At 52.7% G+C, this 27766-nt stretch overlaps 2 protein-coding genes across 4 annotated transcripts; both read left to right on the top strand.

Annotated features, from left to right (window-relative positions):
* The first annotated feature begins 589 nt into the window (after positions 1–589).
* On the top strand, positions 590–9790 carry ICAM3 (intercellular adhesion molecule 3). The gene is made up of 6 exons (XM_066273032.1): positions 590–704; positions 1673–1937; positions 6562–6866; positions 8018–8877; positions 8990–9238; positions 9325–9790. Exons 4-6 carry the CDS (start codon positions 8640–8642, stop codon positions 9510–9512), a joined length of 675 nt encoding a protein of 224 aa, XP_066129129.1. The 5' UTR covers positions 590–704; positions 1673–1937; positions 6562–6866; positions 8018–8639; the 3' UTR covers positions 9513–9790.
* A 33-nt stretch (positions 9791–9823) lies between these two features.
* Positions 9824–27668, top strand: RAVER1 (ribonucleoprotein, PTB binding 1). 3 transcript variants are annotated; one of them, XM_066272996.1, is made up of 14 exons: positions 9824–10086; positions 11640–11706; positions 14496–14965; positions 21560–21751; positions 21935–22064; positions 22395–22489; positions 23324–23411; positions 23727–23935; positions 24031–24124; positions 24200–24336; positions 25098–25172; positions 25634–25774; positions 26128–26208; positions 26310–27668. In XM_066272996.1, exons 1-14 carry the CDS (start codon positions 9868–9870, stop codon positions 26454–26456), a joined length of 2145 nt encoding a protein of 714 aa, XP_066129093.1. In that variant the 5' UTR covers positions 9824–9867; the 3' UTR covers positions 26457–27668. The 3 variants fall into 3 exon arrangements, with proteins under 3 accessions (XP_066129093.1, XP_066129086.1, XP_066129102.1); XM_066272989.1 differs by having other exon boundaries at positions 24031–24336; XM_066273005.1 differs by lacking the exon at positions 26128–26208 and having other exon boundaries at positions 24031–24336.
* Positions 27669–27766: the final 98 nt, after the last annotated feature.

The following is a 27766-nucleotide window of genomic DNA, read 5'->3' as shown; positions in this document are numbered from 1 at the left end:
TTCACACATAGGTGGGATATGAACCTGAGAGTCATGGACGTAGATAAAAGTGAAGTGGTTACCAGGGGGAGGGGGAGTAAAAAGGGACAGAGACATAGTGGTGGAAAATGATTTGACTATGAATGATGGGCACATAACTCAAATGCTATAGAAATGTTTATCTAAAACTTATGTACTTATTGATCAATGTCACCCCATTAAATTTAATTTTCTAAATAAAAAATTTTTAAAAAGGAGGAAAAGTCATAAATTACACCCTCACCCAAGTTTAGCAAGAGGAGGTGTCTCCTCCTACTGACCACTCAGACCTCCCAGTACTGAGAAAAAAGGAAGATGGTTGTGTCAGCATTTCCTGTGAATTCATTTGGGGGCCAGAACTGTAACTGAGGTTCACCCTACTGGAGATTCACCAATGCCCTACATCTTGCTGAACCCTACCTGGGTTCCCTACTCTGGACCTCCGGGGTTACAGAACATCTCCCCGTCCTTCCCCAGGCCTGGGCAAGGTGCAGCCCCTAGACTTCCGCTGTGGCTTTGCTTGCATCACCTGGCTGGCCCCGCCTGCTCCACTCTGCCCTGCCCAGTGCCACATTAAGGCACCTTCCTCCACAGGCTGGCCACTGTGGTGCCCTTGGCGCCACTGCCTGGGGCCCGCTGGAGTCCGTTCATCTCCCTGCTTCTGGCCTGCTGTCTTCTAACTCCAGGTGAGGCGAGTCAACATGGTGACGGCTGGAGTTAAGGGCTGGTAGAAGATGGGGGAACAGAAAACAAAACTCCCCACATCCTGCTGCTGTGGTTCTCTGCAAAGACTTCCTTAAACTCAGATCTGACAAGGGCTCACCAGTGTCCTAGAAAGCTGTGGGAACTTAGCCTTCAGGGCTCCCCAAGGTCCAGTCTCTGCATGTGATTTGTCTCCCCCCCAACTCTCTCTGCTCCTTCTGTACCTTTGACCTCTGCCAGGATCACTCTTCTCTTTCACATGGCTAAGTCCTACTTACTGGTCAAAACGGGCTGCTGGCCCTGGCCGGTTGGCTCAGCAGTAGAGCGTCGGCCTAGCGTGTGGAGGACCCGGGTTCGATTCCCGGCCAGGGCACACAGGAGAAGTGCCCATTTGCTTCTCCACCCCTCCGCCGCGCTTTCCTCTCTGTCTCTCTCTTCCCCTCCCACAGCCAAGGCTCCATTGAAGCAAAGATGGCCCAGGCGCTGGGGATGGCTCTGTGGCCTCCGCCCCAGGCGCTAGAGTGGCTCTGGTCGCAACATGGCGATGCCCAGGATGGGCAGAGCATCGCCCCCTGGTGGGCAGAGCGTCGCCCCATGGTGGGCGTGCCGGGTGGATCCCGGTCGGGCGCATGCGGGAGTCTGTCTGTCTTTCCCTGTTTCCAGCTTCAGAAAAATGAAAAAAAAAAAAAAAAAAACCCAAAAAAACTGGCTGCTGTTGTCTCCTCCAGGAAGCTTCCCTGATTCAATTTTTCCTATAGGCTCCTATGGGCCTTCCCTGACCTCTGAGCTCTCCCTGTCCCTGATCCATCATTTAGCTTCTCCACTGGACTGGAAGCACCATGAAGGCAGAGGCCATTATAGCTCAGGTTGAGGAGATGTTGGATGACAGGGCCTCAAGTGCTGGGGTCGGGGGCACTGGATCAAGCAGCAAAGCTTCCCTCTGTTCCCACAGGTACCCAGGGGCAGGAGTTCCTGCTTCGGGTGGAGCCCCAGGACCCAGTGGTGTCTGCTGGAGGGTCCCTCTTGGTAAAATGCAGTACAGATTGCCCCACCCTAAACTCATCACCTTGGAGACACCGTTATTAAAGGAACCAGTGGGCAATGGCCCAGGCTGGGCAGCCTTCCAGCTCAGCAATGTGACTGGTGACAGTGAGTTCCACTGCTCTGCTTTTGCAATGGCTCACAGATGACAGGATCCTCTAAAATCACAGCATACAGTGAGTGGATGCACCTGGATGTGGGACTGGCCTTAGGCAGTGGTGGGGATAAATGGCCAATGGTGTGGGGGAATGGGCCCTGAGTTTGCAGGAATGGACCAGGCCTCTCACCCAGAGTTTGGACTTGGATATGTGTGAGTGAGAGACAGACAGAAAGCGAGAGACAGACAGAGACAGAGATGCCTCTCAACCCTATGCCAGGGCAGCAATGTAAAATCAATTTATTTGAATCCCAGGAAGCATTTAAAAATTATAATTCAGGCCCTGGCCAGTGGCTCAGTGGATAGAGCATTGGCCTAGCATATGGACATCCCAGGTTCAACTCCCGCTCAGGGCATACACGAGAAGCAACCATATGCTTCTCCCCTGCATCCTCTCCCCCTTCTCTCCCTCTTCCCCTCCTGCAGCCAATGGCTGGAATGGTTCAAGTGTGACCCCAGGCACTGAGGATAGCTCCATTGGAGCATGTCACCCTCAGGTGCTAAAAATAGTTTTGTACCTGAGCATCAGTTGCTGGGTGGATCCTGGTCACGGCTATATCCCCTCTTCTCGCCTGAAAAAAAAAAAAAAAGAGCCTAACCAGGCGGTGGCTCAGTGGAAAGAGCGTCGCACTGGGATGCAGAGGACCCAGGTTCGAGACCCCGAGGTCACCAGCTTGAGCGCGGGCTCATCTGGTTTGAACAAAAGCCCACCAGCTTGGACCCAAGGTCGCTGGCTCCAACAAGGGGCTACTCGGTCTGCTGAAGGCCCGCGGTCAAGGCACATATGAGAAAGCAATCAATGAACAACTAAGGTGTTGCAATGCGCAATGAAAAACTAATGATTGATGCCTCTCATCTCTCTTCATTCCTGTCTGCCTGTCCCTGTCTATCCCTCTCTCTGACTCTCTCTCTGTCTCTGTAAAAGAAAAAAAAAAGATAATTCATATCTCTTACTTATTGCTTATATTTTTATGGCAGGGTTCCAAAATCAAAAAGTATTTTAAAAGTATAAATGTTAAATCTCCATTTACCTAGTGCTGCTGGCAGTGACCACTGTTTTAAGTATAGATACCCACTTTAGCACTCATTCAATCCTTACAAAAGTCCCAGGGTGTGGGTAGGGTGTGCATTTATGAGCCTCCTATCACAGCTAAGGAAACTGAAGCTCAGTGGGGTAAAGTTAATTACCAGGTTCACAGCCCATAAGCAGTGAGGATGGCAGTCTGTCTCCCAAGTCCCTGTTCTTAACAGGTGACATCTTCCTCTCCAGATTGTGCATCCCCCTAGTACTGATTTCCTGTGAAGGATTCCAAGAGTTTTTCTGCATTTAAAAGCATAGAATAGCCTGACCTGTGGTGGCGCAGTGGATAAAGCGTCAACCTGGAACATTGAAGTCACCGGTTTGAAACCCCAGGCTTGCCTGGTCAAGGCACATATGGGAGTTGATGCTTCCTGCTCCTCCCCTCCTTCTCTCTCCCTCTCCCCCCCAAAAAAATAAAATCTTAAAAAGAAACATTAATAGACTGTAAAATAGCAGAGAATATCACTCATGGTGCCTACTATTTTGTGAAACCTTCGTAGATCATATCATTTCTTTTTTTTTTTTTTATCTTTTTTTTCCTTTTTTTCTTTATTCATTTTTAAAGAGGAGAGAGAGAGGGAGAGAGAGAGAGAGAAGGCGGGAGGAGCTGGAAGCATCAACTCCCATATGTGCCTTGACCAGGCAAGCCCAGGGTTTTGAACCGGCGACCTCAGCATTTCCAGGTCGATGCGTTATCCACTGCGCCACCACAGGTCAGGCGATCATATCATTTCTTTTAAGTTTTTTTTAAAATTTATTCATTTTTTAGAGAGGAGAGAGAAAGGCAGAGAGAGAGAAAGAGAAAAAGGAGAAAGAATGGGGGAGGAGTAGGAACATCAACTCCCATATGTGCCTTGACCAGGCAAGCCCAGGGTTTTGAACTGGTGACCTCAGCATTCCAGGTCAACACTTTATCCACTGTGCCACCACAGGCCAGGTGAAACCTTCATAGATTAGTATACACATGTAGCCATGTGTATGCTCATGTGAGCACTAGTGTCTATGTGTTTGTGTACCTGTGTGTGTCCATGAGCATTAGCATGTCATTATATCTGTGTCTGTGCAAGTATGCATGTATATCTGCATGTGTGCCTCGGTCTGTATTTATGTCTGTATATCCATGGGCTATCCATGCATCACCATGTGTGACTGCCTGTGTTATCTGTGTGAGCATGTCTGATTGTGTCTGTGTATCTACATTTTTTTTTTTTTTTTTTTTTAGAGAGGAGAGAGAGAGACAGAGAGAAGGGGGGAGGAGCTGGAAGCATCAACTCCCATATGTGCCTTGACCAGGCAAACCCAGGGTTTCGAACCAGCAACCTCAGTATTTCCAGGTAGACACTTTATCCACTGCGTCACCACAGGTCAGGCTCTACATTTTTTAAAAAATTTTTTTAGAGACAGAGAGAGAGAGAGAGACAGAGAGAGAGAGTCAGAGAGAGGGATAGACAGGGATAGACAGACAGGAATGGAGAGATGAGAAGCATCAATCATCAGTTTTTTGTTGCGCATTGCAATACCTTAGTTGTTCATTGATTGCTCTCTCATATGTGCCTTGATTGTAGGCCTTAAGCAGACTGAGCAACCCCTTGCTTGAGCCAGTGACCCTGGGCTTAAGCTGGTGAGCTTTTGCTCAAACCAGATGAGCCCGCGCTCAAGCTGGTGACCTTGGGGTCTCGAACCTGGGTCCTCTGCATCCCAGTCCAACGCTCTATCCACTGCACTACCACCTGGTCAGGCTACATATTTTTTTAAAAAATTTTATTTATTCATTTTAGAGAGGAGAACAAGAGAAAGGGTGGGGGGAGGAGCAGGAAGCATCAGTTCCCATATGTGTCTTGACCAGGTAAGCCCAGGGTTTTGAACCAGCAACCTCAGCATTCCAGGTTGACGCTTATCCACTGCACCACCACAGGTCAGACATATATGTTTGTATCTATATTTCTGTGTAAGATGTATATCTGCATGTGTGTATCTGCCTGTATGAATCTGTGTGTCCTTATCCGTGTGTGTGAGGTGCCTGTCCAGTGCTGTGTGGGAGCCTATTGGTCCTGGCTCATGACATATGACTGTGCTCATCTCTCCCCAACTGTGTCTCCCATTGGGGAGGTTGATATCAGCCATAGTGGGAGTATTTACACTGCAGAAATTGAAAATGTTCCTTGTCTGGCCTCTACCACCCTACCCCCGAGAGCCCAAGTATTACCAGCATTTGCTATCTGTGATGCCTGACGTTAAGAGGGAGGCCTTCTTGTTAAATATTCTAAAATTGTAAATAGTAAGATGTTAAATATTTTTCATAACAGCCAGTCCATTGGTCTCTCTGACAGTTTGAGAGCCAGGCTCCATTAGTTGAAGGTGACAAGATGCTTCCTAAGGAACTTAAGGGTTCTGGTATGTCAGCCTGCAAAGGGTACTGTACTGTGTCTGGGAGGACCCAGCCTAGAGGTGTCATGTCCTCTGACTGTGCCAGAGCACCTTGAGAGGCTGCCTCAGGCAGGTAGACTGTGAGAGTTTTGAATACCTGGGACTGGTTGGGAAGGGCTGGACCAAGCTGTTGGAGAGGCCAAGGCCATAGTCCAGGCCAGCAGCTGGGAGGAGGGCCAGGGAGTCCTTCAATGTGACATCAAAGAAGCAGGTGGAACCCTGGCCGGATGGCTTGGTTGGTTAGAGCATTGTCCTGAAGTACAGAGGTTGCTGGTTTGATCCCCAGTCAGGGCACATACAGGAACAGATTGATGTTCCTGTCTCTCTCTCTCTCTCTCTCCCTTCCTCTCTTGCTAAAATCAATCAATAAAAAGAAGCAGGTGGAGGCCTGACCTGTGGTGGCGCAGTGGGTAAAGCATCAACCTGGAAACACTGAGGTTGCCGGTTCAAAACCCTGGGCTTGCCTGGTCAAGGCACATATAGGAGTTGATGCTTCCTGCTCCTCCCCCCTTCTCTCTCTCTCTCTCTCTCTCTCTCTCTCTCTCTCTCCCCTCTCTATAATGAATAAATAAAATCTTAAAAAAAAAAAAGAAGCAGGTGGAAACACGGATCTAAAGTCTGGGAGACCCAAATTCCAACCCAGGTTCTGCCTCTTCCTAGCTGTGCATCTCTGGGCAGATCACTTCTCTGGGCCTCAGTTTCTCTACCTGTAAAAGAGACAGTAGAGAAAATTTTACTCAGTTGCTATGTGAATGAGGATGGTTGCCTAGATGACATCTGGAAAGTCTAAGGAAAGCTCTAAACAGGAACTTGTAGTTACTGTTAACATCATAAATGGTCATAAACATTAGTTTCCTTGCTTGCTTGCTTGCTTCCTTCCATCTATCCATCCATCCATCCATCCATGCATCCATCCATGCCTGGTAAGGTGTCTAATGAAACAGAAAATAATAATCATGATGGTAATAACAATAGTAAAGACTTCCACTGGCACATTTCTAAGCCCTCTAGATTTATCAATACAAAGTTCACGGTTCTACACTGGGCCACCACTGGCTCCTCTCCACACTCTGGGGAGGGCATTGCAGGGCTGCCTGATAAGTTCTGTTCCCTCCACCCTCTACTCCTCCTCCAGGGTTTCCGGAGTATGGGGAGCTGGCACCTGTGTCTGCCTGGCAGCCTGTGGGAAAAAACCTCACCTTGTGCTGCTGAGTGGCAGGCGGAGCACCCTGAACCCACCTCTTTGTGTTGCTGCTCTCTGAGGAGAGGTGCTGAATCAACAGCTGGCCGTTGGGGAGCCTGCAGAAGTCACTACCACTGTGCTAACAGGCAGAAACGATCATGGTGCCAATTTCTTTTGTCGCACTGAACTGGACCTGAGGCCCCAAGGGCTAGGGCTGTTCCAGAACAGCTCAGCCCCCAGGCAGCTCCAAACCTTCGGTGAGGGAAGGGACTGCAGATTGTGGATGATGAGTTCAGCCAAAGCAGCAGTGCCCTGTGAGGCTCCTGAGAAGCAGGTGGCCTGGACTTCAAAGGCTTTTGGGAAGGCCTACTTTTGGCCATGGGGCAGGGTGGCCTCAGACAGGAGATAGGCAGCCCAGGAACTTTTTTTTTTTTTTTTTTTGTATTTTTTTTTCTGAAGCTGGAAACGGGGAGAGACAGACAGACTCCCGCATGCGCCCGACCGGGATCCACCCGGCACGCCCACCAGGGGCGAAGCTCTGCCCACCAGGGGGCGATGCTCTGCCCCTCCGGGGTGTCGCTCTGCCGCAACCAGAGCCACTCTAGCGCCTGGGGCAGAGGCCAAGGAGCCATCCCCAGCACCAGGGCCATCTTTGCTCCAATGGAGCCTTGGCTGCGGGAGGGGAAGAGAGAGACCGAGAGGAAGGAGGGGGGGGGGTGTGGAGAAGCAAATGGGCGTTTTTCCTATGTGCCCTGGCCGGGAATCGAACCCAGGTCCCCCGCACGCCAGGCCGACGCTCTACCGCTGAGCCAACCGGCCAGGGGCAGCCCAGGAACTTCTCAAAAGTAAATAGATGTGCCTGACCAGGTGATGGCGCAGTGGATAGAGCGTCGGACTGGGATGCGGAAGGACCCAGGTTCGAGACCCCGAGGTGGCCAGCTTGAGCGCGGGCTCATATGGCTTGAGCAAAGAGCTCACCAGCTTGGACCCAAGGTCGCTGGCTCCAGCAGGGGGTTACTCGGTCTGCTGAAGGCCCGCGGTCAAGGCACATGTGAGAAAGCAATCAATGAACAACTAAGAAGTCGCAACGCGCAACGAGAAACTGATGATTGATGCTTCTCATCTCTCTCCGTTCCTGTCTGTCTGTCCCTGTCTATCTCTGCCTATGTAAAAATAAATAAATTAAAAAAAAATAAATAAAAGAATAATAATCATACTTCTCACATATATACGAAAGTTAAAAAAAAAAAAAAAGTAAATAGATGTGTCCTAGGAAGGGGTGATCCAGATTGCAAGGTATCCTACGAAAGAAGGACCCTGCTTGGGGTAGGGGTGGTATGAGTGTGTCACAGGGAAAGGGGTTTCCACCACTGTGAGACCTCTGGCTCATTTCTACTCTTCTCTTCAGTCCTGTCTGTGACACCCCTGGATCTCATTGTCCCCTGGTTTTTGGAGGTGGGAACATCTTGGCCTGTGAATTGTACCCTTGAAGGGCTGTTTCCAGCATCAGAGGCACAGGTCCAACTGGCACTGGGGGACCAGATGCTGAATTCCCAAGTCACGAGCCATGGTGACATGCTCACGGCCACAGCCACAGTCGCAGCTAACACGGAGCTGGAGGGCACCCAGAAGATTGTCTGCAGTGTGACCCTGGGGGGCGAGAACTGGGAGACTCAGGAGAATTTGACCATGTATAGTAAGAGGGGCCAGGCCAAAACAGCTAGGGAGGTGAGGCAAGGGAGTGAGGCTTTATTAGCCCAAAGGGCAAGGCACATGGGAAGCCAAGCTGGAAAAGTGGGCACTGAGCTGCCATAGCGGGAGGAGTTGCAGTGGAATGGGGGGGGGGCACTAAGAACTAAGTATATGGCATGAGTGTCCCAAGTCAGGGTGGGCCATAGAGAAGTTAAAGGCAAAGCCTGGATACCCCGAGGGGATAGATGTGCGTGGAGGGCTAGGATTGCCCAATGTGAGGGAGTGGTTAGCAAACTCCCAGGTAATGTCACACTGCTTTAGGCTTCTGGGGGCCCATCATGAACTTGAGTGAGCCCACTGACCCTGAGGGCACCACAGTGAATGTGTCTTGCGCTGCTGGAGCCCAAGTGCAGGTCATGCTGGATGGTGTTCCAGCTGCGGCCCTGGGGCAGCTCGCCCTGCTTCAGCTAAACGCCACCGAGAGGGACAACAGATGCAGCTTCTTCTGCAATGCCAGCCTCGAGGTGGATGGGGTGATCTTGCACAGGGACAGGAGCATCCAACTGCGTGTCCTGTGTGAGTAGATCAACCTGACCTTTAATCTCTCGTTCTCCTGGTTTGGAAAGACTTGAATTCTTTCTCGCCCCATTGTACCTCGAGTGTGTCTGATCACTTGGCGGTCCCACAGATGGTCCCAAGATTGACCCAGCCAAATGTCCTCAGCACCTGATGTGGAAAGGTAAAACGACCCAAGTCCTGCAGTGCCAAGCCCGGGGCAACCCAGATTCCCAGGTACAGTGTTTGCACGAAGGCTCCAGGTCTCAGGTGCCCGTTGGGATCCCATTCCGCGTAAGCTTAAACTATAGCGGCACCTACTACTGCCAGGCGGCCAGCTCACAGGGCACCTACACTGTCACCGTGGCGATAAACTTTCAGGGTGAGCTGAGGCGGGTCCGCGGGTCTGGATGGGCAAACCTAGGAGGGGCAATAGTACGAGTATTTACTCCTCGCTTCTCTGCACAGATCGGAACCACCTCACTATCACCATCGTCATAGGGGTGTTGATCCTGACCCTTGTTGTCATCGCAGCTTTATGGTACGTCTTTGGGCTGCAGAAGCGTAGTGACATCTACTATGTCAATCAGGGGAGCACATGGTTGCCCCTCACATCTAGACAGCCTGACGAGGCGCTGGAGGAGCAGCCATCCTGAGCCTCGGGCCACAGGAGTAATGGGCCAAAGACGACAGGAGCTTGGCTGTATCCCCGGGTTCCGCAAAATAAAGCTCTCAAAAGCCGGAGTCTGTGGCTTGATTTCACCTACGCGGAGGGGATCTCCCACTGCGCAGCGCGTCCATTGAGTGACATCTCTGCTGCGGAAAGGGGTGGGGCCTGTGGTGCGGAGACAGGGCATGAACTCCGGGAGGCGGCTGAGCCTTCGCCAATGAGCTGAGGGGTTCGAGAAGGAGGAGGGGCTCCATCCGGCCAATAAGGGGGCCCGGCCTCATTGCCGCTCTATGCCGCTCCGCCTCGGCTCGCTGGTCCCAGAAGGCGCCGGGTTTCCCAAGATGGCGGCCGACGTGTCCGTTACTCACCGGCCCCCGCTGAGCCCAGAGGCTGGGACCGAGGTTGAAGCCGACGATGCCACGGAGCGGCGGACGCCCGAAGAAGAACTACCACCGCTAGATCCAGAGGAGATCAGGAAACGCCTGGAACACACCGAACGCCAGTTCCGTAACCGCCGTAAGATACTGATCCGAGGCCTCCCGGGGGACGTGACCAACCAGGTATGGGGGGGGCGGTGTGGGAGCGTGGCGGGAAATACCACCGTGCGCGTGCGCGGGGGGAACCAGGCAACACTATCGCTGGTGTGCCTGGGGGGAGGGGGCGTCGGCTGTAGAGTCCAAGCGCAAAATCCACGAGGGTTTGGGAGAGACCAAGAACGGGTTGTGGGGGAGCGGTGATGGAGGAAGAAACCAACTCTGGACAGAGGGAGGACGTTGCTAGGGGCGACCACAGGCTTGAAAGAGAGACCAAGTGATTGAAGTGGGCGAGCAGCTTTGACCAAGTTGAGGGATTGTGAATGGGCAGCTAGACTGGGTCTGTGGAAATAGGAACGCTAGTTCCCTGCTCTGTGATTTTCCTCATTCCCCTCTGCCATGGGGTGGCGGAACTTCATAGCCAGCAGTTTCAGGATTGGCTAGAAGTACCCTTAGCATGGTTTATTAACTTCTCTTAGAGTAGATCAGAAGTTGAAGCAACTCCTGGGGTCTTTCTTCTCCAAAAGTCCCAGGACTAATTTGGAAAAAGTGGTCTTCAGCCCCCAGCCTGTAGACCTGAAAGAAAGGAGGGGCCGGTGTTCTGTGGAGTTCCCTTGGCTGATCTGGCCAGGGGTGCTCTTTTCTTGGGGCCCACAGGGCAGGTCTTCCCAGTGACCTTTGGACCCAAGGAGGTTACATCTGGTATGCCCTGCCCTGCAGTGGTGAAATGGGTTCTTTCTTCCTGTTGGTGAGAATTCCTGCTCTCTGGCCCATCATCACATCTGCCACTGGCTCACTCTTCCTGTAAGTGGGCACATGGATGATGAGGCCCCCAGAGTTTGGGGAGGAGCATGACTTGAGGCAGACCTGGGGCAAGCACCATTAAGCCTGGTCTGGTTTGTTTCTAGAAGTGGCCCTCCTCCTAGCACCTACCATCTCCCATCTAGGAACACAAGCTAGGAACACGTTGTGTCTCCTGCAGGGTGCACAGTGTATCTGGCACAAGAAGGCTTAGAGCCTCGTCTCCCCCACAGCTGACTTGCAAGAAGGAGGCTGTATCAGCAGAAGGGAATTGGGAAGTACCTGAAGCCTCACAATCTGGGCTTCAAGTTTGCAGGCTCCCCAGTCAGGTACCCCTGGATGGCATTCCTGCTGCTTGACCAACCCCATTACTTTCACCTCTCTGAGCCCCAGTTTCCTCATCTGCAAAATGGATTTATTAATACCTAACTTTTAGTGTTGCTGGAAAGAGTCAGTTTTGCCAGTTGAGGGTCAGACAGGTTAACCAACTTCCTTAAGGGCATACAACATCGCTAGGACTTGAACTCAGACATAATTGGCTCTCTAAGAGTGTGTTGTGTTGGTTAAGAATATGGGGTCTGCATTTAGACTCTGAATCCCAGCTCTGCCAGTTATGTCTTCAATGGCTTTGGCCAAGTAGTTCTCTGAGTCTTGTTTTCTTCTTTGTAAAATGGGGAATAGAACTGACCTGCCTTTGTAGCTGTTCCATGTGCAGGTAGCACTGGATTGCTTCCTTCAGTCCGTGATGACTCCCTGTCCTTTGGCTTCTGTTTCCGCAGGAAGTGCACGACCTGCTCAGCGACTATGAGCTCAAATACTGTTTTGTGGACAAATACAAAGGGACAGGTTTGTGGGGCCGTGGGGTGGGTTAGTGACAAGGGGCAATGCTCCCAAAAGCTGGAAGCTTTCCAGCCCAGTGTCTCCTCTCGTGAACTTTGGGCCCAACATCATCTTGTCCCCTAGGCCAACACAGGATTGTTACCCCAGTCTTGCCTGTATGCCCGTTATGGCACATCCTTGATATTCCTATTCCTATTCCAAGCTGCTTAGCCACAGACCTGAACATTGGGCTCCCTTGCTTCCCATACCATCTCCCCCTACACACAACAGCCAGTCACCCAGACCTATATGGTCTTCTTTAAGCACTCCAAAACAATTGGTGCCCCTCCATCTCTGCCAGAATGGCAGCCTCCCTCTGGCCTCTCTGCCTGCATGACTTTACACTCCTACTTGCCCTCTCCCAGGGAGCCAGGGTTGATCAAATCTGACCAGTCTTATTGCAAATCTGATCAAACCTAATCCTAACTTGATTGTTTTTCTTCTTAAAACCTGTCTAAGGCTCCTGTTTTTTTTAAATCTGAGGCTCCTCTTGACATTATCTTGCAAAGATGTGCTCCATCTGGCCTTTCCATCTCCTCGGTGGCAAGCTTCCAGGCATTCCCTTTGCCACTGGTCTTAGCTATCCCCTCTTCTATCCAGGTGAAGTCAGGCAGCTCCTCACAGTGCTCCAAGTCCCCTCTCCCTGTCACAACACTGATCACTCTGGGCTGTTGCTGTTGGCTCACTCACCTGCCTTCTGCACTGAGTGGTCATCTCCATGAGAACAGGGACAGGTCTTGTCAGACTTGCACCCCACACCTTGTGGGAGACCCTTGGTGGGTGGGTGGGTGGGTGTCCTCTAGTCATTGTGCTTGCAGTCTCTAAATTGGGTGAGAAGCAGGTGAAGACAGGAGACCCAGGAGACCTACCTGATGGGTTAGGGTAGTGGTTAAGATGTTGGGCGCTGGAGGCAAATGGATCTGGGTTTGAGTTCTCGTGTGTCCTCATTCTTTGGTCATAGGCAAGTGATTCACTCTACCTGAGCCTCAGTTTTCTCATTAGCAAACTGGGCCTGACCTGCTTGGGTTGACCATAAGACCAAACACATTAAAATACCTCAAAATGCTCTGGGTGACTGGCACCTAGTAGATACTTAGTAAACATTGGCAGGGGTAACAGGTCAGAACTGTTTACTGAACATCTCACATATAAATACACACACACATATATGTACGTATATATACACACATATACATAGGTGTGTATGTGTGCGCACATGCCAGGCATTGAGGATCCAGGAGTTAAGTGACTTTTTTTAATATTGTCTTTGAATAAATGTTCGTTGAGCACCAGTATGTGCCGGTACATGACATAGCTGTGACCCAAACAGAGATTATCTAGTTTAGGGGAAGATGTGACTCACACAGCTGCAGGTGCAAAGGTGCAGTGGTTATGGGACCAGAAGCAACAGGACGCTGTGGGAACCCAGAGTTGGGATCTGAAGCAGGAGCGGTCAGGGTAAGCTGAATGTTTTCATTCAGCTTGAAGGGTGGATCAGGGTTAACCAGGTGAGAAATTGGAGATCAGTGTTCCACGCTCAGGGAAAAGCCAAGTGCAAAGGCCTTTTGCTTGGCATGATCCAGGCAGTAGCAGCAAGAGATGGGAGAGGAGATTATCAAGGCCATGTTGCCAGGCCACACAGGCTCCTTTGGCCCCTGTAGTGAGAAGCCCCTAGATAAACATTCTTTTTGTGTGTGTGTATGTCACTCACATCACCCTAATTTTTTTCTTTTCTTTTTCTTTTTTTTTTACAGAGACAGAGAGTCAGAGAGAGGGATAGACAGGGACAGACAGGAACGGAGAGATGAGAAGCATCAATCATTAGTTTTTTGTTGCGCATTGCAACACCTTAATTGTTCATTGATTGCCTTCTCATATGTTCCTTGACCACGGGCCTTCAGCAGACCAAGTAACCCCTTGCTCGAGCCAGCGACCTTGGGCTCAAGCTGGTGAGCTTTTTGCTCAAACCAGATGAGCCCACGCTCAAGCTGGCGACCTCAGGGTCTCGAACCTGGGTCTTCCACATCCCAGTTCGACACTCTATTCACTGCGCCACCGCCCAGTCAGTTGGCTAAACATTCTGATTATCATTTTGAAAAGCTGTAGCTATTGGGTAGACAGCAGACCAGGAGTGGTAGCAAGGCTGAGGCAGAGGCTCGGACGTAAGAGCTGTTGGTGGTCTAGAAGGGTGGTGAGGAAGGGGGGCAGAGTGGGACTATGGAGCCCATCTGCCTGGGTTCAAGTCCAGGCTCCTCCCCTTGGGTTGAGGGGATGCTGCTCTGTACCCATTTCCTTGCTGGCACAATGGTGGTTAGGAGGAGTAAGTTATTCCTAATTAAAAAATGGGGAAACTGAGACCTCCACAGCCACTTGAGCTGGAGTTGAAACCCAGGCTCCAGTGGCTGCATGCTTAACCACTATCCTATGTGTCACCCAAGTCATGCACCTACTCCCTATGTGTCACCTAGACAGGTGCACAGTAGGTAAGAGGGCAGGGAGCCCATGAGTAGGTGAGTGCTGCTATAGTGTAAGAGTAGGGTAGGGAGGAGGGCAGGGAGCAGACCTCCTAGAGGTAGGAGATACCTGGGCAAGTTGCTCAAGGCTGACAAGTATCCCGTCTGCTGGGGCCTAGGGTGTGCTGGTTGGGTAATATTCTGAGATCACACATTGTTTAGAGAGAGAGAAGGGTGGGCAGCCAAGGGGTTGAGGGGCAAATTCTCAAGTTCCTCACTGACCCACTCACCCTCCTGCTACAGCCTTTGTGACCCTGCTGAATGGGGAGCAGGCTGAGGCTGCCATCAGCACCTTCCACCAGAGCCACCTGCGGGAGCGGGAGCTGTCAGTGCAGCTGCAGCCCACAGATGCCTTGCTCTGTGTGGCCAACCTGCCCCCAAGCCTCACACAGCAGCAGTTCGAGGAGCTGGTGCGGCCCTTTGGTAGCCTGGAGCGTTGCTTCCTGGTCTATAGTGAGCGCACCGGCCATTCCAAGGGCTATGGCTTCGCTGAGTACATGAAGAAGGACTCAGCTGCCCGTGCCAAGTCAGACCTGCTGGGCAAGCCGCTGGGTTCCCGCACCCTCTACGTGCACTGGACAGATGCAGGGCAGTTGACGCCTGCCCTGCTCCACTCCCGCTGCCTCTGTGTTGACCGCCTGCCTCCTGGCTTCAGTGATGTGGATGCCCTGCGCCGGGCTCTGTCGGCTGTCCACACACCGACTTTCTGCCAGGTGAGCTTGTGCATGGAGTGGGGACCTGGGGAACAGACACCAGTCCTGGAGCCCCTGAGAAGGGCCCTTTGGAGTCGCCTGCCTCTCCAGTCTCCTCTATCCTTTGTCAGTAAAATCTTGACAGTGCCACTTTAACTGAGGTTCTTGTTAGAGAGGCCACATGATGCAGTGGGTGACAGCTCAGTTAGGAGCCAGATGACTGAGGTTCAAATCTCTGCACTTCCTCTAGTTACTGGCTTAACCTTGCTGGCCTCTCTCTCCCCCTGTGAAGTACAGGCAAGACTGCCTTTGTAAAAGCTGGGCAGAGCCTTGTTCACTTTTGTTCCTGCACTCAAATGTTTCTTAAACACCTAATGGGTCCCAGGCCCGGCATTGAGAAGGCTGTTCCCAATGAGCCTGGTCTGTTTAAGTGGACTTGACCAGATTCATTTTTTTTCTCATTGATTTGAGAGGGGTAGAGGGAGAGAGAGAAAGAGAAGCACTAACTCACTGTTCCAATTCCACTTTGTTCCATTTAGTTGTGTACTCATTAATTGCTTCTTGTACATGCCCTGACAGGGATCAAACCTGCAACGTCAGTGTGCTGGGTATGATGCTTTGTCCACTAAGCCACCTGGTAAGGGCTGACCAGATTTATTCTTAAGAAAGGATCCAGCCCTGGCTGGTTGGCTCAGTGGTAGAGCGTCAGCCTGGCATGCAGGAGTCCCAGGTTCGATTCCCGGCCAGGGCACACAGGAGAAGCGCCCGTCTGCTTCTCCACCCCTCCCCCTCTCATTCCTCTCTGTCTCTCTCTTCCCCTCCCGCAGCCAAGGCTCCATTGGAGCAAGTTAGCCTGGGCTCTGAGGATGGCTCTGTGGCCTCTGCCTCAGGCACTAGAATGGCTCTGGTTGCAACAGAGCTACGCCCCAGAGGGGCAGAGCATCGCCCCTGGTGGGCATGCCGGGTGGATCCCGGTTGGGTGCATGCGGGAGTCTGACTGCCTCCCAGCTTCCAACTTCAGAAAAATACAAAAAAAAGAGAAAGAATTCAATATTGGCCCTGGCTGGTTGACTCAGTGGTAGAACGTTGGCCCGGCGTGTGGAAGTCACGGGTCCGATTCCTGGCCAGGGCACACAGGAAAAGCGCCCGTTGGCTTCTCCACGCTTCCCCCTCTACTTGCTCTCTATCTCTTCCCCTCCAGTAACCAAGGCTCCTCCTCAGGCACTAGAATGGCTCCAGCCACAATGGAGCAACGCCCCAGATGGGCAGAGCATCACCCCCTGGTGGGCATGCCAGATGGATCCCAGTTAGGTGCATGCGGGAGTCTGTCTGACACACACACAAAAAAAGATTCAGTATTCACTGAGTACACACACACACACAAAAAGATTCAGTATTCACACATTGGTTAATGAAACCAATCAGGTCAGAGTACTGCACCCTGACTTCAGAACCCCAGGCAGTGTGGAGGAAGTCTGGTACCTGGCTCAGACCAGACAGTCCTGGGCTTAGAGATCAGCTTTGTGGTGTTGGGTGGGGCCCACTCCTCTTATATGAATGGATGGTAGGGCCTGGGGAATAGGACATTTGTAGGAACTCCTCCCCTTACTCCCTAAGCAGCTACTGTGTGTCAGGCCCTGAGTAGGGCTCAGGACATAGAGGAATTAGCTCAGGGGCTGGAGGTTGAGAATGGCGAGGCCATGATCAGCTGAAACTACAAGTTCTCTGAGACTGTTTCCCCATCTGGAAATGGGGCTAGCCATACTTTTTGATTGGGTTGTGAAGAGCTGCCTGTTTATTCTTTCACTTACATTAGGCATCCTAGTTGAACAGAGGCCAGGTTCCAAAGTCGGGCAGGTTGAGGTTTGAGCCTCAGTTCTCCTTTTAAGAGCCATGTGGCCTCAGTTGCCCTTTGACCCTTCTGAGTTTCTGTCCATCTGTGATTGTGAGAAGACGTGTCCAGGTCATTGTGTAGGGCCTGGTCAGAGGTGGGCTGATGGCTGGAGCCTTCCCTGCCGGAGCACTCAGAGCGGGTACTGGCTCCAGCCAACAGCCTCCCTGAGCTGCTATGCCTAGGATGGATGGGACCTTTCTCTGCTCCTGTTGAACTGTTGCTGAGCCGTCTTACAAATGAAACCAAGGGCCAGGGATGGGCATTTGTAGACACCGGCCCAGGTTGGCCAGGCAGCCAGTGGAGGTGGGCTGGGAGTCCAGGTCAGGCAGCTGACTCTGGGACCCATGCTCTTAACTGGGAGCCCCTGTTCCTCAAGGTGGCCGATGGCATGCTGGGAGTTGGATGTCCTCCTGGGGGCCTTTATTTTCTTTTTTAATTTCTTTTTTTTTTTTTTTTTTTTTTTGTATTTTTCTGAAGCTGGAAACGGGGAGAGACAGTCAGACAGACTCCCATCTGTGCCCCGCCAGGATCCACCCGGCACGCCCACCAGGGGGCGATGCTCTGCCCCTCCGGGGCGTCGCTCTGTTGCGACCAGAGCCACTCTAGCGCCTGGGGCAGAGGCCAAGGAGCCATCCCCAGCGCCCGGGCCATCTTTGCTCTAATGGAGCCTCGCTGCGGGAGGGGAAGAAAGAGACAGAGAGGAATGAGAGGGGGAGGGGTGGAGAAGCAGATGGGCGCTTCTCCTGTGTGCCCTGGCCGGGAATCGAACCCAGGACTTCTGCACGCCAGGCCGATGCTCTACCACTGAGCCAACCGGCCAGGGCCTCTTTTTTAATTTCTTATTTATTCACTTTAGAGAGACAGGGGGAGAGAGAAAGGGTGGGGGGGAGGAACAGGAAGCATCAACCACATGTGCCCTGGCCAGGCAAGCCCAGGGCTTTGAACTGATGACCTCAGCATTCAAGGTCGACACCCTGTCCACTGCACCACTTCAGGTCAGGCTGGAAGCCTTTATATTCAACAGAGTCAAGGTGAGACCGCCAAAGAGATCCCATAGCAACCTATTCTAGTGTACTTTGCTATTTATTCACATATAATTTACATATAATTGCTTTATTTCATTACAGAGTTGCTTTAAAATATTTAAATGCTATCGATATGTATAAAGTTGGTTTCACGAGATGTGAGAAAAGCATTTTCCATTTGTTTTTCTGAATGGGCAGTCCAATCGCTTTTGGAAATTTAGCACATTCTTTGGGAAAGTCTCCGTCCCAGCCCCCCCCCCCCCTTTTTCCTGCAGCCCCTGCTCACACCAGTCTGTTGTCTCCTTCCAGTAAGATTTTACTAGGCATTTTCAACAAATGTGTATAGATGTTCCTGCATTCATCTTTTTTTGACCCAGTTATTACCATGCCTGTGTTTTGGTTGTTTCACTCATTTTGTTTCAGCAGCATTTCATGTTTGGATGCAAGGGCTTTCTCCTTCCTTTTAAAGCTGCACTATATTCCATTTTATGGACTCCATTCTACATATTTCTTATTAGAGAACACTGCATTGGTCCCAAACCATGCCACATTACTCAGAACCCAGAGGAAGGGCATTGGTACTTGGGATAGCCATCTCCACACTGAGGTGGCCAGTCTTGTTAAGAGTGTCAGTCTTACCTGACCAAGCAGTGGCACAGTGGATAGAGCATTGGCTTGGGACGCTGAGGACCCATGTTGGGGTTTTTTGTTTTGTTTTGGTTTTTTTTACAGAGACAGTCAGAGAGAGGGATAGATAGGGACAGACAGATAGGAATGGAGAGAGATGAGAAGCATCGATCATCAGTTTTTTGTTGTGACACCTTAGTTGTTCATTGATTGCTTTCTCATATGTGCGGGCCTTCAGCAGACTGAATAACCCCTTGCTCAAGCCAGTGACCTTGGGTCCAAGCTGGTGAGCTTTTTGCTCAGGGTCTCAAACCTGGGTCTTCCGCATCCCAGTCCAATGCTCTATCCACCGCACCACCGCCTGGTCAGGCTGAGGACCCATGTTCGAAACCCCGAGCTCACTAGCTTGAGCACGGGCTCATAGATATGACCCCATGGTTGCTGGCTTAAAAGTCCAAAGGTTGCTGGCTTGAGCGAAGTGTCACCGGCTCAGCTGGAGCCCATGCCCCCCAAACAAGGCACATATGAGAAAGCAATTAGTACAACTAAAGTGCTGCAACTGTGAGTTGATGCTTCTGATCTCCTCTCTGCCTGTTCCTGTTCCTTACTCTTTTTCTCTCTTGCACGCTCTTTAAAAAAAAAAAAGAGTGCCTGACCTGTGATGGCGCAGTGGATAAAGCGTCGACCTGGAAACACTGAGGTCGCCAGTTCGAAACCTTGGGCTTGCCTGGTCAAGGCACATATGGGAGTTGATGCTTCCAGCTCCTCCCCCCTGTCTCTCTTTCCTCTCTGTCTCTCTCTCTCCTCTCTAAAAAATGAATAAAAATAAAAAAAAAGTGTCAGTCTTGCCTTGTTTGATCCCAGCTCCAGCTCTGTGACCTGGGCAAGGGACTGCTCCCTCTCTGAGCCTCAGTGTCCTCATCTGCAGAGTGAGCATGCTGACAGTGCCTGCATCTGGATACAGTAAACAGTCCAGCTGAGTGCTCTCACCTAGTATCTACTTGCCCTGGGGCAGCCCTTACCCACAGTTCTAGCACCTACAGTACCCTGAAAACCAAGAGGTCTAGCAGCAGAGAACTGATGCGGGGCTGTTCGGGGCCTTTGTCTTTGTGTCCTCCTGCAGAGCTATTTGTGTGTTTGATTTTCTGTGCACCCTGGATCCCACTGGGGTGACTGATGTGTAATATATAATATGTGTGGCATTCTCCTTTTCTTTTTTTTTTTTTTTAAGTTTTTTTTTTTCTGAAGCTGGAAACGGGGAGAGACAGTCAGACAGACTTCCGCATGCGCCCGACCGGGATCCACCCGGCACGCCCACCAGGGGCGACGCTCTGCCGGGGCGTCGCTCTGCCACGCGCCACGCGACCAGAGCCACTCTAGCGCCTGGGGCAGAGGCCAAGGAGCCATCCCCAGCACCAGGGCCATCTTTGCTCCAATGGAGCTTTGGCTGCGGGAGGGGAAGAGAGAGACAGAGAGGAAGGAGGGGGGGATGGAGAAGCAAATGGGCGCTTCTCCTATGTGCCCTGGCCGGGAATTGAACCCGGGTCCCCCGCACACCAGGCCAACGCTCTACCGCTGAGCCAACCGGCCAGGGCCATTCTCCTTTTCTTACTTTATAAAAATTTTCAGTCCTAGAACACATTTGGCCCCAGAGTCTTAAGAAAGGGCTGTGGGGCCCTGGCCGGTTGGCTCAGCGGTAGAGCGTCGGCCTGGCTTGTGGCGGACCCGGGTTCAATTCCCGGCCAGGGCACACAGGAGAAGCGCCCATTTGCTTCTCCACCCCTCCGCTGCGCTTTCCCTCTCTGTCTCTCTCTTCCCCTCCCGCAGCCAAGGCTCCATTGGAGCAAAGATGGCCCGGGCGCTGGGGATGGCTCTGTGGCCTCTGCCCCAGGCGCTAGAGTGGCTCTGGTCGCGGCAGAGCGATACCCCGGAGGGGCAGAGCATCGCCCCGTGGTGGGCAGAGCATCGCCCCTGGTGGGCGTGCCGGGTGGATCCCGGTCGGGCGCACGCGGGAGTCTGTCTGACTGTCTCTCCCCGTTTCCACCTTCAGAAAAATACAAAAAAAGAAAAAAAGAAAGGACTGTGGGCCTGAAGTACCAGATGGGTGTGGCCTGCCAGTGAGCTCACTGGCTGTGTTACCTTTCAGGCCAGCCTCCAACTTGAGCTCAGAGGCCATCTGCCTTGTTCCCAGGCTATGTGCCTTCTGAGCAGTGGCTGCAGTGTCCTTGGCTGCAGGCTCTGGGTTTGTTGGTGCTCCAAAGCTACATTCCCTTTTTCTCCCAGTCCCTCCTTTTCCCAGCCCTGCAACCTCAGCTCCCCACTCTCTCTGCGCCTTCCCATGCTCAGGAATCTCAAAGTCCCAAAGTGATGCTGGCAATGAGACCCCTATGAGGCGGGTCAGGCTTCGCCCTCCCACCAGCTATGTAATCTGGAGCATACTGACCTCTCTGAGCCTCAGTTACCCCTTCTGAAAAGTGGGTAGGAACCTGATCAGGTGGTGGCGCAGTGGATAGAGTGTCGGACTGGGATGCAGAGGACCCAGGTTCAAGACCCCGAGGTCGCCAGCTTGAGCGCGGGCTCATCTGGTTTGAGCAAGAGCCCACCAGCTTGAACCCAAGGTTGCTGGCTCCAGCAAGGGGTTACTCAGTCTGCTGGAGGCCCACGGTCAAGGCACATATGAGAAAGCAATCGATGAACAACTAAAGTGTTGCAACGCGCAATGAAAATCTAATGATTGATGCTTCTCATCTCTCTCCATTCCTGTCTGTCCCTGTCTATTCCTCTCTCTGACTCACTCTCTGTCTCTGCAAAAATAAAATAAAATAAAATAAATAAAATTTAAATACAAAAAAAATGTGGGTAGGATGCAGCTTCCCAGGGCCTTTGAGAAGATTCTGTGAACTAATGCAAGAATATGGATCAGGACAGTACTGAGGTCAAAAATCTACTTTCTCTGGGGAGGGAGTCTCTGTCAGAGTCAGCATCCATATCTGGTCACAGCTATCATTCTATGTGAGAGCAGTCACTGCCCCCCAGCACTCATGTCCACCTTCCTTCCATTCCCACCAGTTGGCATATGGCCAGGATGGGCAGCTGAAGGGCTTTGCTGTGCTGGAGTACGAGACGGCAGAGATGGCTGAAGAGGCACAGCAGCAGGCAGACGGCCTGGCCCTCGAGGGCAGCCACCTGCGCGTATCCTTCTGTGCCCCGGGACCCCCTGGCCGCAGCATGCTGGCTGCCCTCATCGCAGCCCAGGCCACGGTGAGTGCATGCCCAGGGAGTGGGCATGAGGGAGTTGGGGGGTGGGGGAGGCAGGCCCATCCTCCCTCAAGAAGTCAGGGTTCCTGGCGGTCACCACCTGGCTTCTGAGGGCAACAGGGAGGGATGAGGCCCCACCTCTGTGGCCTGGCAGGGCTCTCACCCACCCTCCTTTTCTTTCCTTAGGCCCTCAATCGGGGCAAAGGGCTGCTGCCTGAACCCAACATCCTGCAGCTGCTCAACAACCTGGGGCCCTCCACCTCTCTCCAGCTGCTGCTCAATCCCCTGCTTCACGGCAACTCAGGAGGCAAGCAAGGTAAGGTCAAGTGGACAGTGGACAGGGTCCCCAGTCTCAGAACTGGGCACCTCCCATCTGAGCTCCCAGTGACAAGAGCCCCATGAGCAAGAGCTGGGATGAGAATGGAGGGCAGCTACAACGGGTCATAGGTGGAAGCACTATAGCCTGCTGTGAGGCAGCGTGGTGGGGAAAGGAACCATTCTTTCCTAGGATGGGCTCTCCCTTCCCACACTCTTTCTTCCGCTGTTCACTTGCAGTCTCGGCTTCAGGCCCAACGGCTGTCTTTAATTGTGGAGGGAGGGCTTCCATCCAGGGGACCACCACTCATTTTCTGGGTCTCCCCTCCAGGTCTCCTGGGTGCCCCTCCAGCCATGCCACTGCTCAATGGGCCAGCCCTGTCCACCGCACTGCTGCAGCTGGCCCTGCAGACCCAGGGTCAGAAGGTAACAAGGCCGTGGGCCCTGGGTTCCCTTCTCACTTGCATGTGCACTGGCAGTCGCTTGCCTTTTAGTTCCCTTGCCCTCAGGGTTGTGGGCCATGTAGCTGTGTCCCTGGTGCTTAATATACAGCCTGGCCTGTTGCAGGTCCTCAGGACTCAGGTAGTGGCTCAGTCTGGGGAAGAAAGACCTGGCCGCACCAGGGAATAGAGTGGCCTCTCACCCCCATTCCCTCACACACACACAGACTTACAAAAATAGACTCACATACAAATGTACCATACCACTTCAGTGCACACATGGAGATGTGTGCACACAGCAGAAACATACATATGGAGACATGCACACACATGCACATGTACCGCCTTGTCTGGTTTGATTCACTAGGGCCAAGTCAGTGACATGAGTACGTCTGATGATAACTGACAGAATGTGAGGCTGTGGATTTGGATCTTTGTGTGCTTAAGAGACTGACTGAATCCATGTGTAGCTAAGAATGACTGCTTCCGTGATAATCAGCAAGGGGGCTGGGTGTGGGATGGTGGGTGCCTGTTTGTCTGATGGTGACTCACAGGGTGGGGTGGTAGGCCCTGACTGCTGAGTGTGTGATCTCTGTTTCCTGGATCTCCCCAAGATCTCAGGTGGGCTCTGGCATGCAAGAGGCCCTTGATTACCACTGGATGGCCAGATGGGTGATGGCCAGGATGTCACAGACACTGGGGAACACATGACTGGCCTTGGGTATCTGGGTTGGCATTTTGACTGCCGCGACCCTGGGCAACACCTGTCTACTGCTTAGGCCACTGCCCCCACCTCCAGCTGACTGTACTCTGTTCCCAGAAACCCGGGATCCTGGGAGACTCTCCCCTGGGCACCCTCCAGCATGGGGCCCAGCCAGCCAACCCCCTCCTCGGGGAGCTGTCTGCAGGTAACAGACCCTGCCCTCTTCATCTCTCTGGGCCCGTTCTGCTTCCCCTTTCCTTGCTGGGTGTGGTAATTTTCCAGCTATATGGTCTTGAGCAAGTGACTTAACCTTTCTGGGTCTCACTATATGTCAGCTGGGCACCCACCTCCTGGGAGGTCCATGAGCATTCTGGGGGCTGATGCACTCAGAGGGCTCTCTTTAGTGCCTGGCACATAGTTGCCCCTCAGGTGTTCACCCTGGTCCAAGCAGATGCTGTAGGACCCCAGGAAGGAAGGATCCTGTATGTCTGGGGCACTGACATCTTTCTTTTCTCTGCAGGAGGGGGCCTGCCCCCAGAGCTGCCACCCCGGCGAGGGAAGCCACCACCCCTGCTGCCGCCATTGCTTGGCCCCTCCGGGGGTGACCGAGATACCATGGGCCTGGGTCCTCCAACCCAACTCACTCCACCCCCTGCCCCTGTGGGGCTCCTAGGCACTGGCCTCAGAGGCCTCCAGAAAGACAGTGGACCTCTGCCAACGCCCCCTGGGGTAAGGCCTTGCCCTGCGCCCAGAACTGTTCTAACCCCTGCCCTGTGACGTCTCGCCTGTCAGGGACCCTTGCGAATCCAGCCCTCTTGCCACAGGTCTCACTGCTGGGGGAGCCCCCCAAGGACTTCCGCATCCCCCTGAACCCCTACCTGAACTTACATAGCCTGCTCCCGGCCAGCAACCTGGCGGGTAAGGAGGCCCGGAGCTGGGGAGGCACTGGGAGAAGCCGCCGCCCAGCTGAGGGCCCCCTGCCTAACCCTTCAGCCCCCAGAGGTGGTGGTGGAGGCGGTGGCAGCAGCAAAGCCTTCCAGCTCAAGTCCCGCCTGCTTAGTCCCCTCACCAGTACCCGCCTGCCCCCTGAACCAGGGCTTCCTGACAGCTATGGCTTCGACTACCCCTCGGTGAGTATCCGCCTGCCTGTGGTCAGTCCTCCCGAGGGCCAGCTCTTGTGGCCCTTTGTACCATAGGAGCAAGTTGTCTTCAAACTGATAATTCTCTAGTACCGACTGTGCCAGGCCAGGCACTAGGGAGACAGTGAAGAACATGCTGGACATAGTCCCTGCCCTTTGATCTTCTGTCTGTTTGTCTCTGCACATCAGACCTTGCTTCTTGTCTCTTTTTCTCTCCCAAGAAACCTTAGGCTGCATTTCTTCTTCTCCTTGGGGACAGGGCTTAGCCTCCTGTCTGTTTCTCTACCTTTCTTTCTCGCCTCCCCTCTAAGATTCCTGTCGCTCCCCCCTGGAGAACTGTTTCTTCTATGATTCCAATGTCTTCGAGGTCAGACATTACAGACTGGCCACTTGCAGACAACCTGTGTTACGTTTGGCTCACACAGAATATTAAAAAATAACTGAAACACTGATACCAACATATAAACACTGCAAGTGTTCACAGAACTCTAATGCTCAGCTTACCTTGAAAACTCCAAACATCGGGGCCACATGACTTCGTAACAGTCATCTCTGGGCTTGAGGTGGAGCCATCTTTGGGACAGCATATTGTGTCTCATTGCCCCATGCTACAGGTCAGGTTTGCCCCATGCACTAGAATTTGCCCTCTACTGGAAGGGGCAGACTTCCGAAATGAAATCTGTGCTAAGGAATTCAGCTAGGAGTGAGGTCAGTGCAGACCCCAACTGACACTTTCTCCCGCTTTCATTTAGGACATGGGACCTAGGCGGCTCTTCCCCCATCCACGGGAGCCAGCCCTTGGGCCTCATAGACCCAGCCGACACAAAGTAAGAGCTGCTTTGTTATTCCCACCTCCTCAGTTATATCAGTTAACTTTTGCTGTATAACAAGTGGTCCTACCATTTTCTGGCTTAGAACAGCAAACATTTTATTATTTCACACCATTCTGTAGGGCACTGGGTGGGTGGTTCTCTGCAGTCACCTTGCAGCTTAGCTGGTGCTTAGCGGTTCACAATGGCCTTAGTCATATATCTGGCAGTCAGTAGGCTTGGTGAATGGGCCTTGACTTGAGGCCTCAGCTGGGATGGTGTATCTACTCCACATGGAGCAGGCTGGCCTGTGCACATGCACATGGTGGTGGTCCCAGGGTTCGCTAGGGGTAGGAGTGGGGGGCAGGTACCTCTGTTTTGCATCTTCATCCAAACAGCCCAGAATCATTTAGGATGGGTTATAAAAGCGGGTGGATACTGCAATAGTCTGCCTCACTCAGCCAGCCTCCTCTTTGCAGATGTCTCCCCCACCCAGTGGCTTCAGCGAACGGAGTGGTGGGGGCAGTGGGGGACCCCTCTCTCACTTTTATTCGGGCTCGCCCACTTCCTACTTCACCAGTGGCCTACAGGCTGGCCTCAAACAGAGCCACCTTAACAAGGTGAGGAGCCTCCCCCAGCCAAGCACAGGTTCCCAGGAACAGCCAGGATGCAGGGGACCCCTGTTACAAACAGTGCCTCCAACAAGGCTAGGGTGATGGCAGGGGTTAGTTTTGCTCAGGGCCAGCTGAAACAGGCCATCCTTCCCGCACCTGGGCCTCTGCTCACTTTCCCAGCAGCCCATGAGGTGGGTGGTGTTAGGCCCAGTTGACACATGAAAAACAGGCTCAGAGGGTAATTGACCCACAATCTCATGGCTAGTAAGCAGGAGAGGCAGGATTTGAACCTGAAGCCCTGGCCTTTGCTCTGGGGGATGGATGTTTCCTCTCCCATTCCCATCTTTTATTTCTACCAGGCGATTGGTTCCCCTCTGGGCTCTGGGGAAGGGCTTCTGGGTCTTGGCCCTGGGCCCAATGGCCACAGCCACCTCCTGAAGGTATGGGCAAGGAGTGGGGACACACAGGGCTGGGGAATGGTGACAGCCCCCCCACCCCCCTGGTAGCCCCTGACCTGCTACTTCCTCCCCTCTGTTTCCAGACGCCACTGGGTGGTCATAAACGCAGCTTTGCCCACCTGCTGCCCTCACCAGAGCCCAGTCCAGAAGGCAGCTACGTGGGACAGCACTCCCAAGGCCTTGGTGGCCACTACGCAGACTCGTACCTGAAGCGCAAGAGGATTTTCTAAGGGGCTAGTGCCAGAGATGCTCCAGGGCCTGCACCAAATCGCTTTGGGATTTTCTGGTGTTTTATGTTTTTGTTTGTTTTTCCTTTCAGTAATAGAAAAATCTCTGAAAGACTTTGCTGACAAACCAGCTGGAGCCCAAGGAATGTGGGAGAGTCTGGGGGCCACTCTACATCTCTGGCCTGCTCCTGGCATGGAAACCCTGCAGCCTTAAGAGAAAGGGCAGGCTGGGGCCCCCCCCTTTCTGCCCTCCCCTGTGTCTGCCTGCGTCCTCTCCTGCCTCATCGCTCCTGTATCTTGGCCTTTCGAGTGCCTTGGAGGTTTCCCTGACCTCCCGTGAGGATCAGATACTACACCCCTTTTTTAACTTTGACAATTGACTTTTATTTCCTTTTCTAATTTTTTTAAACAATCTAGGATGACCCCCAGCTCTTATACCTGCAAGGTTCAACATATCTGGCCTCCATTCCACATTCTTCAGTTTGAAATGGCTCATCCCTTTTCTCTTTCTCCCATGTCTGTTGCAGGCATGACTATCTCCTGCCCCTGCCTGCCCAGTCTGGCCTGTGCTCCATCCAGCTCTGGGTTCCCTGCTCCCTGCCACAATCCCTTTGCCTTCTGATGCCTTAAATCTGGGCCCCAGGCCCCACTGGCCAGAACCTCTCAGATGCCAAGCTCTGGAAGCTTGACTCAGGACCAAACAGCTCTGGCCTGTGGGATTGGGTCCCTCTACCCGAGGTCCCCACCTTGGGGACTGTAGGTCAAAGCCTTGGTCTTGGCAAACCAACTCCATCCCTCTGCCCAGGCCTAGGTGCAGAGATAGGCTTTCTCTGCCAGCTGAAACTAGTTTCCCTGCTCCTTATCTGTGGGAGTTGGGCACTGTGCATCTCACTGAGTCTCTGCTGACTTCTCCTGTGTTGAAGATGAGTACCACCACTCCATCCCCAGGCCAGGTCACCTGGAACTGGCCTCCCCTTGGCCCATTGCTGGACTCCCCAACAACTCCATGCAGATAAACTCTGCCCCTGCCCACAGCAGGACCTGTTGGCCTGAAGTTACCCTGGGCCCTGTCCTTTGCTGGCTAGGCCACCAGCTTCCCTCTCCTCTCTTGGAGGGGTGGGCAGGGTTTACATCCACTTGGGGGGGGGGAATCCCCAATCCTCTCACACAGACCTTTGCTGAATTAAAGTTTGTAAGTAAATGGTTTTAAAGAAAGCAGAGTTGACTCTTTATTGAGACAATGGGCCCCAGTGGGATGGGCCCTGCCGGTGTTGTGTGTGAGCCTGCTCCTGGCCAGACGCTCAACAGTCCCA

The sequence above is a fragment of the Saccopteryx bilineata genome, chromosome 1 (assembly GCF_036850765.1).
Source record: "Saccopteryx bilineata isolate mSacBil1 chromosome 1, mSacBil1_pri_phased_curated, whole genome shotgun sequence".
Lineage (NCBI taxonomy): Eukaryota > Metazoa > Chordata > Mammalia > Chiroptera > Emballonuridae > Saccopteryx > Saccopteryx bilineata.
This window is presented reverse-complemented; position numbering and strand designations above follow the sequence as displayed.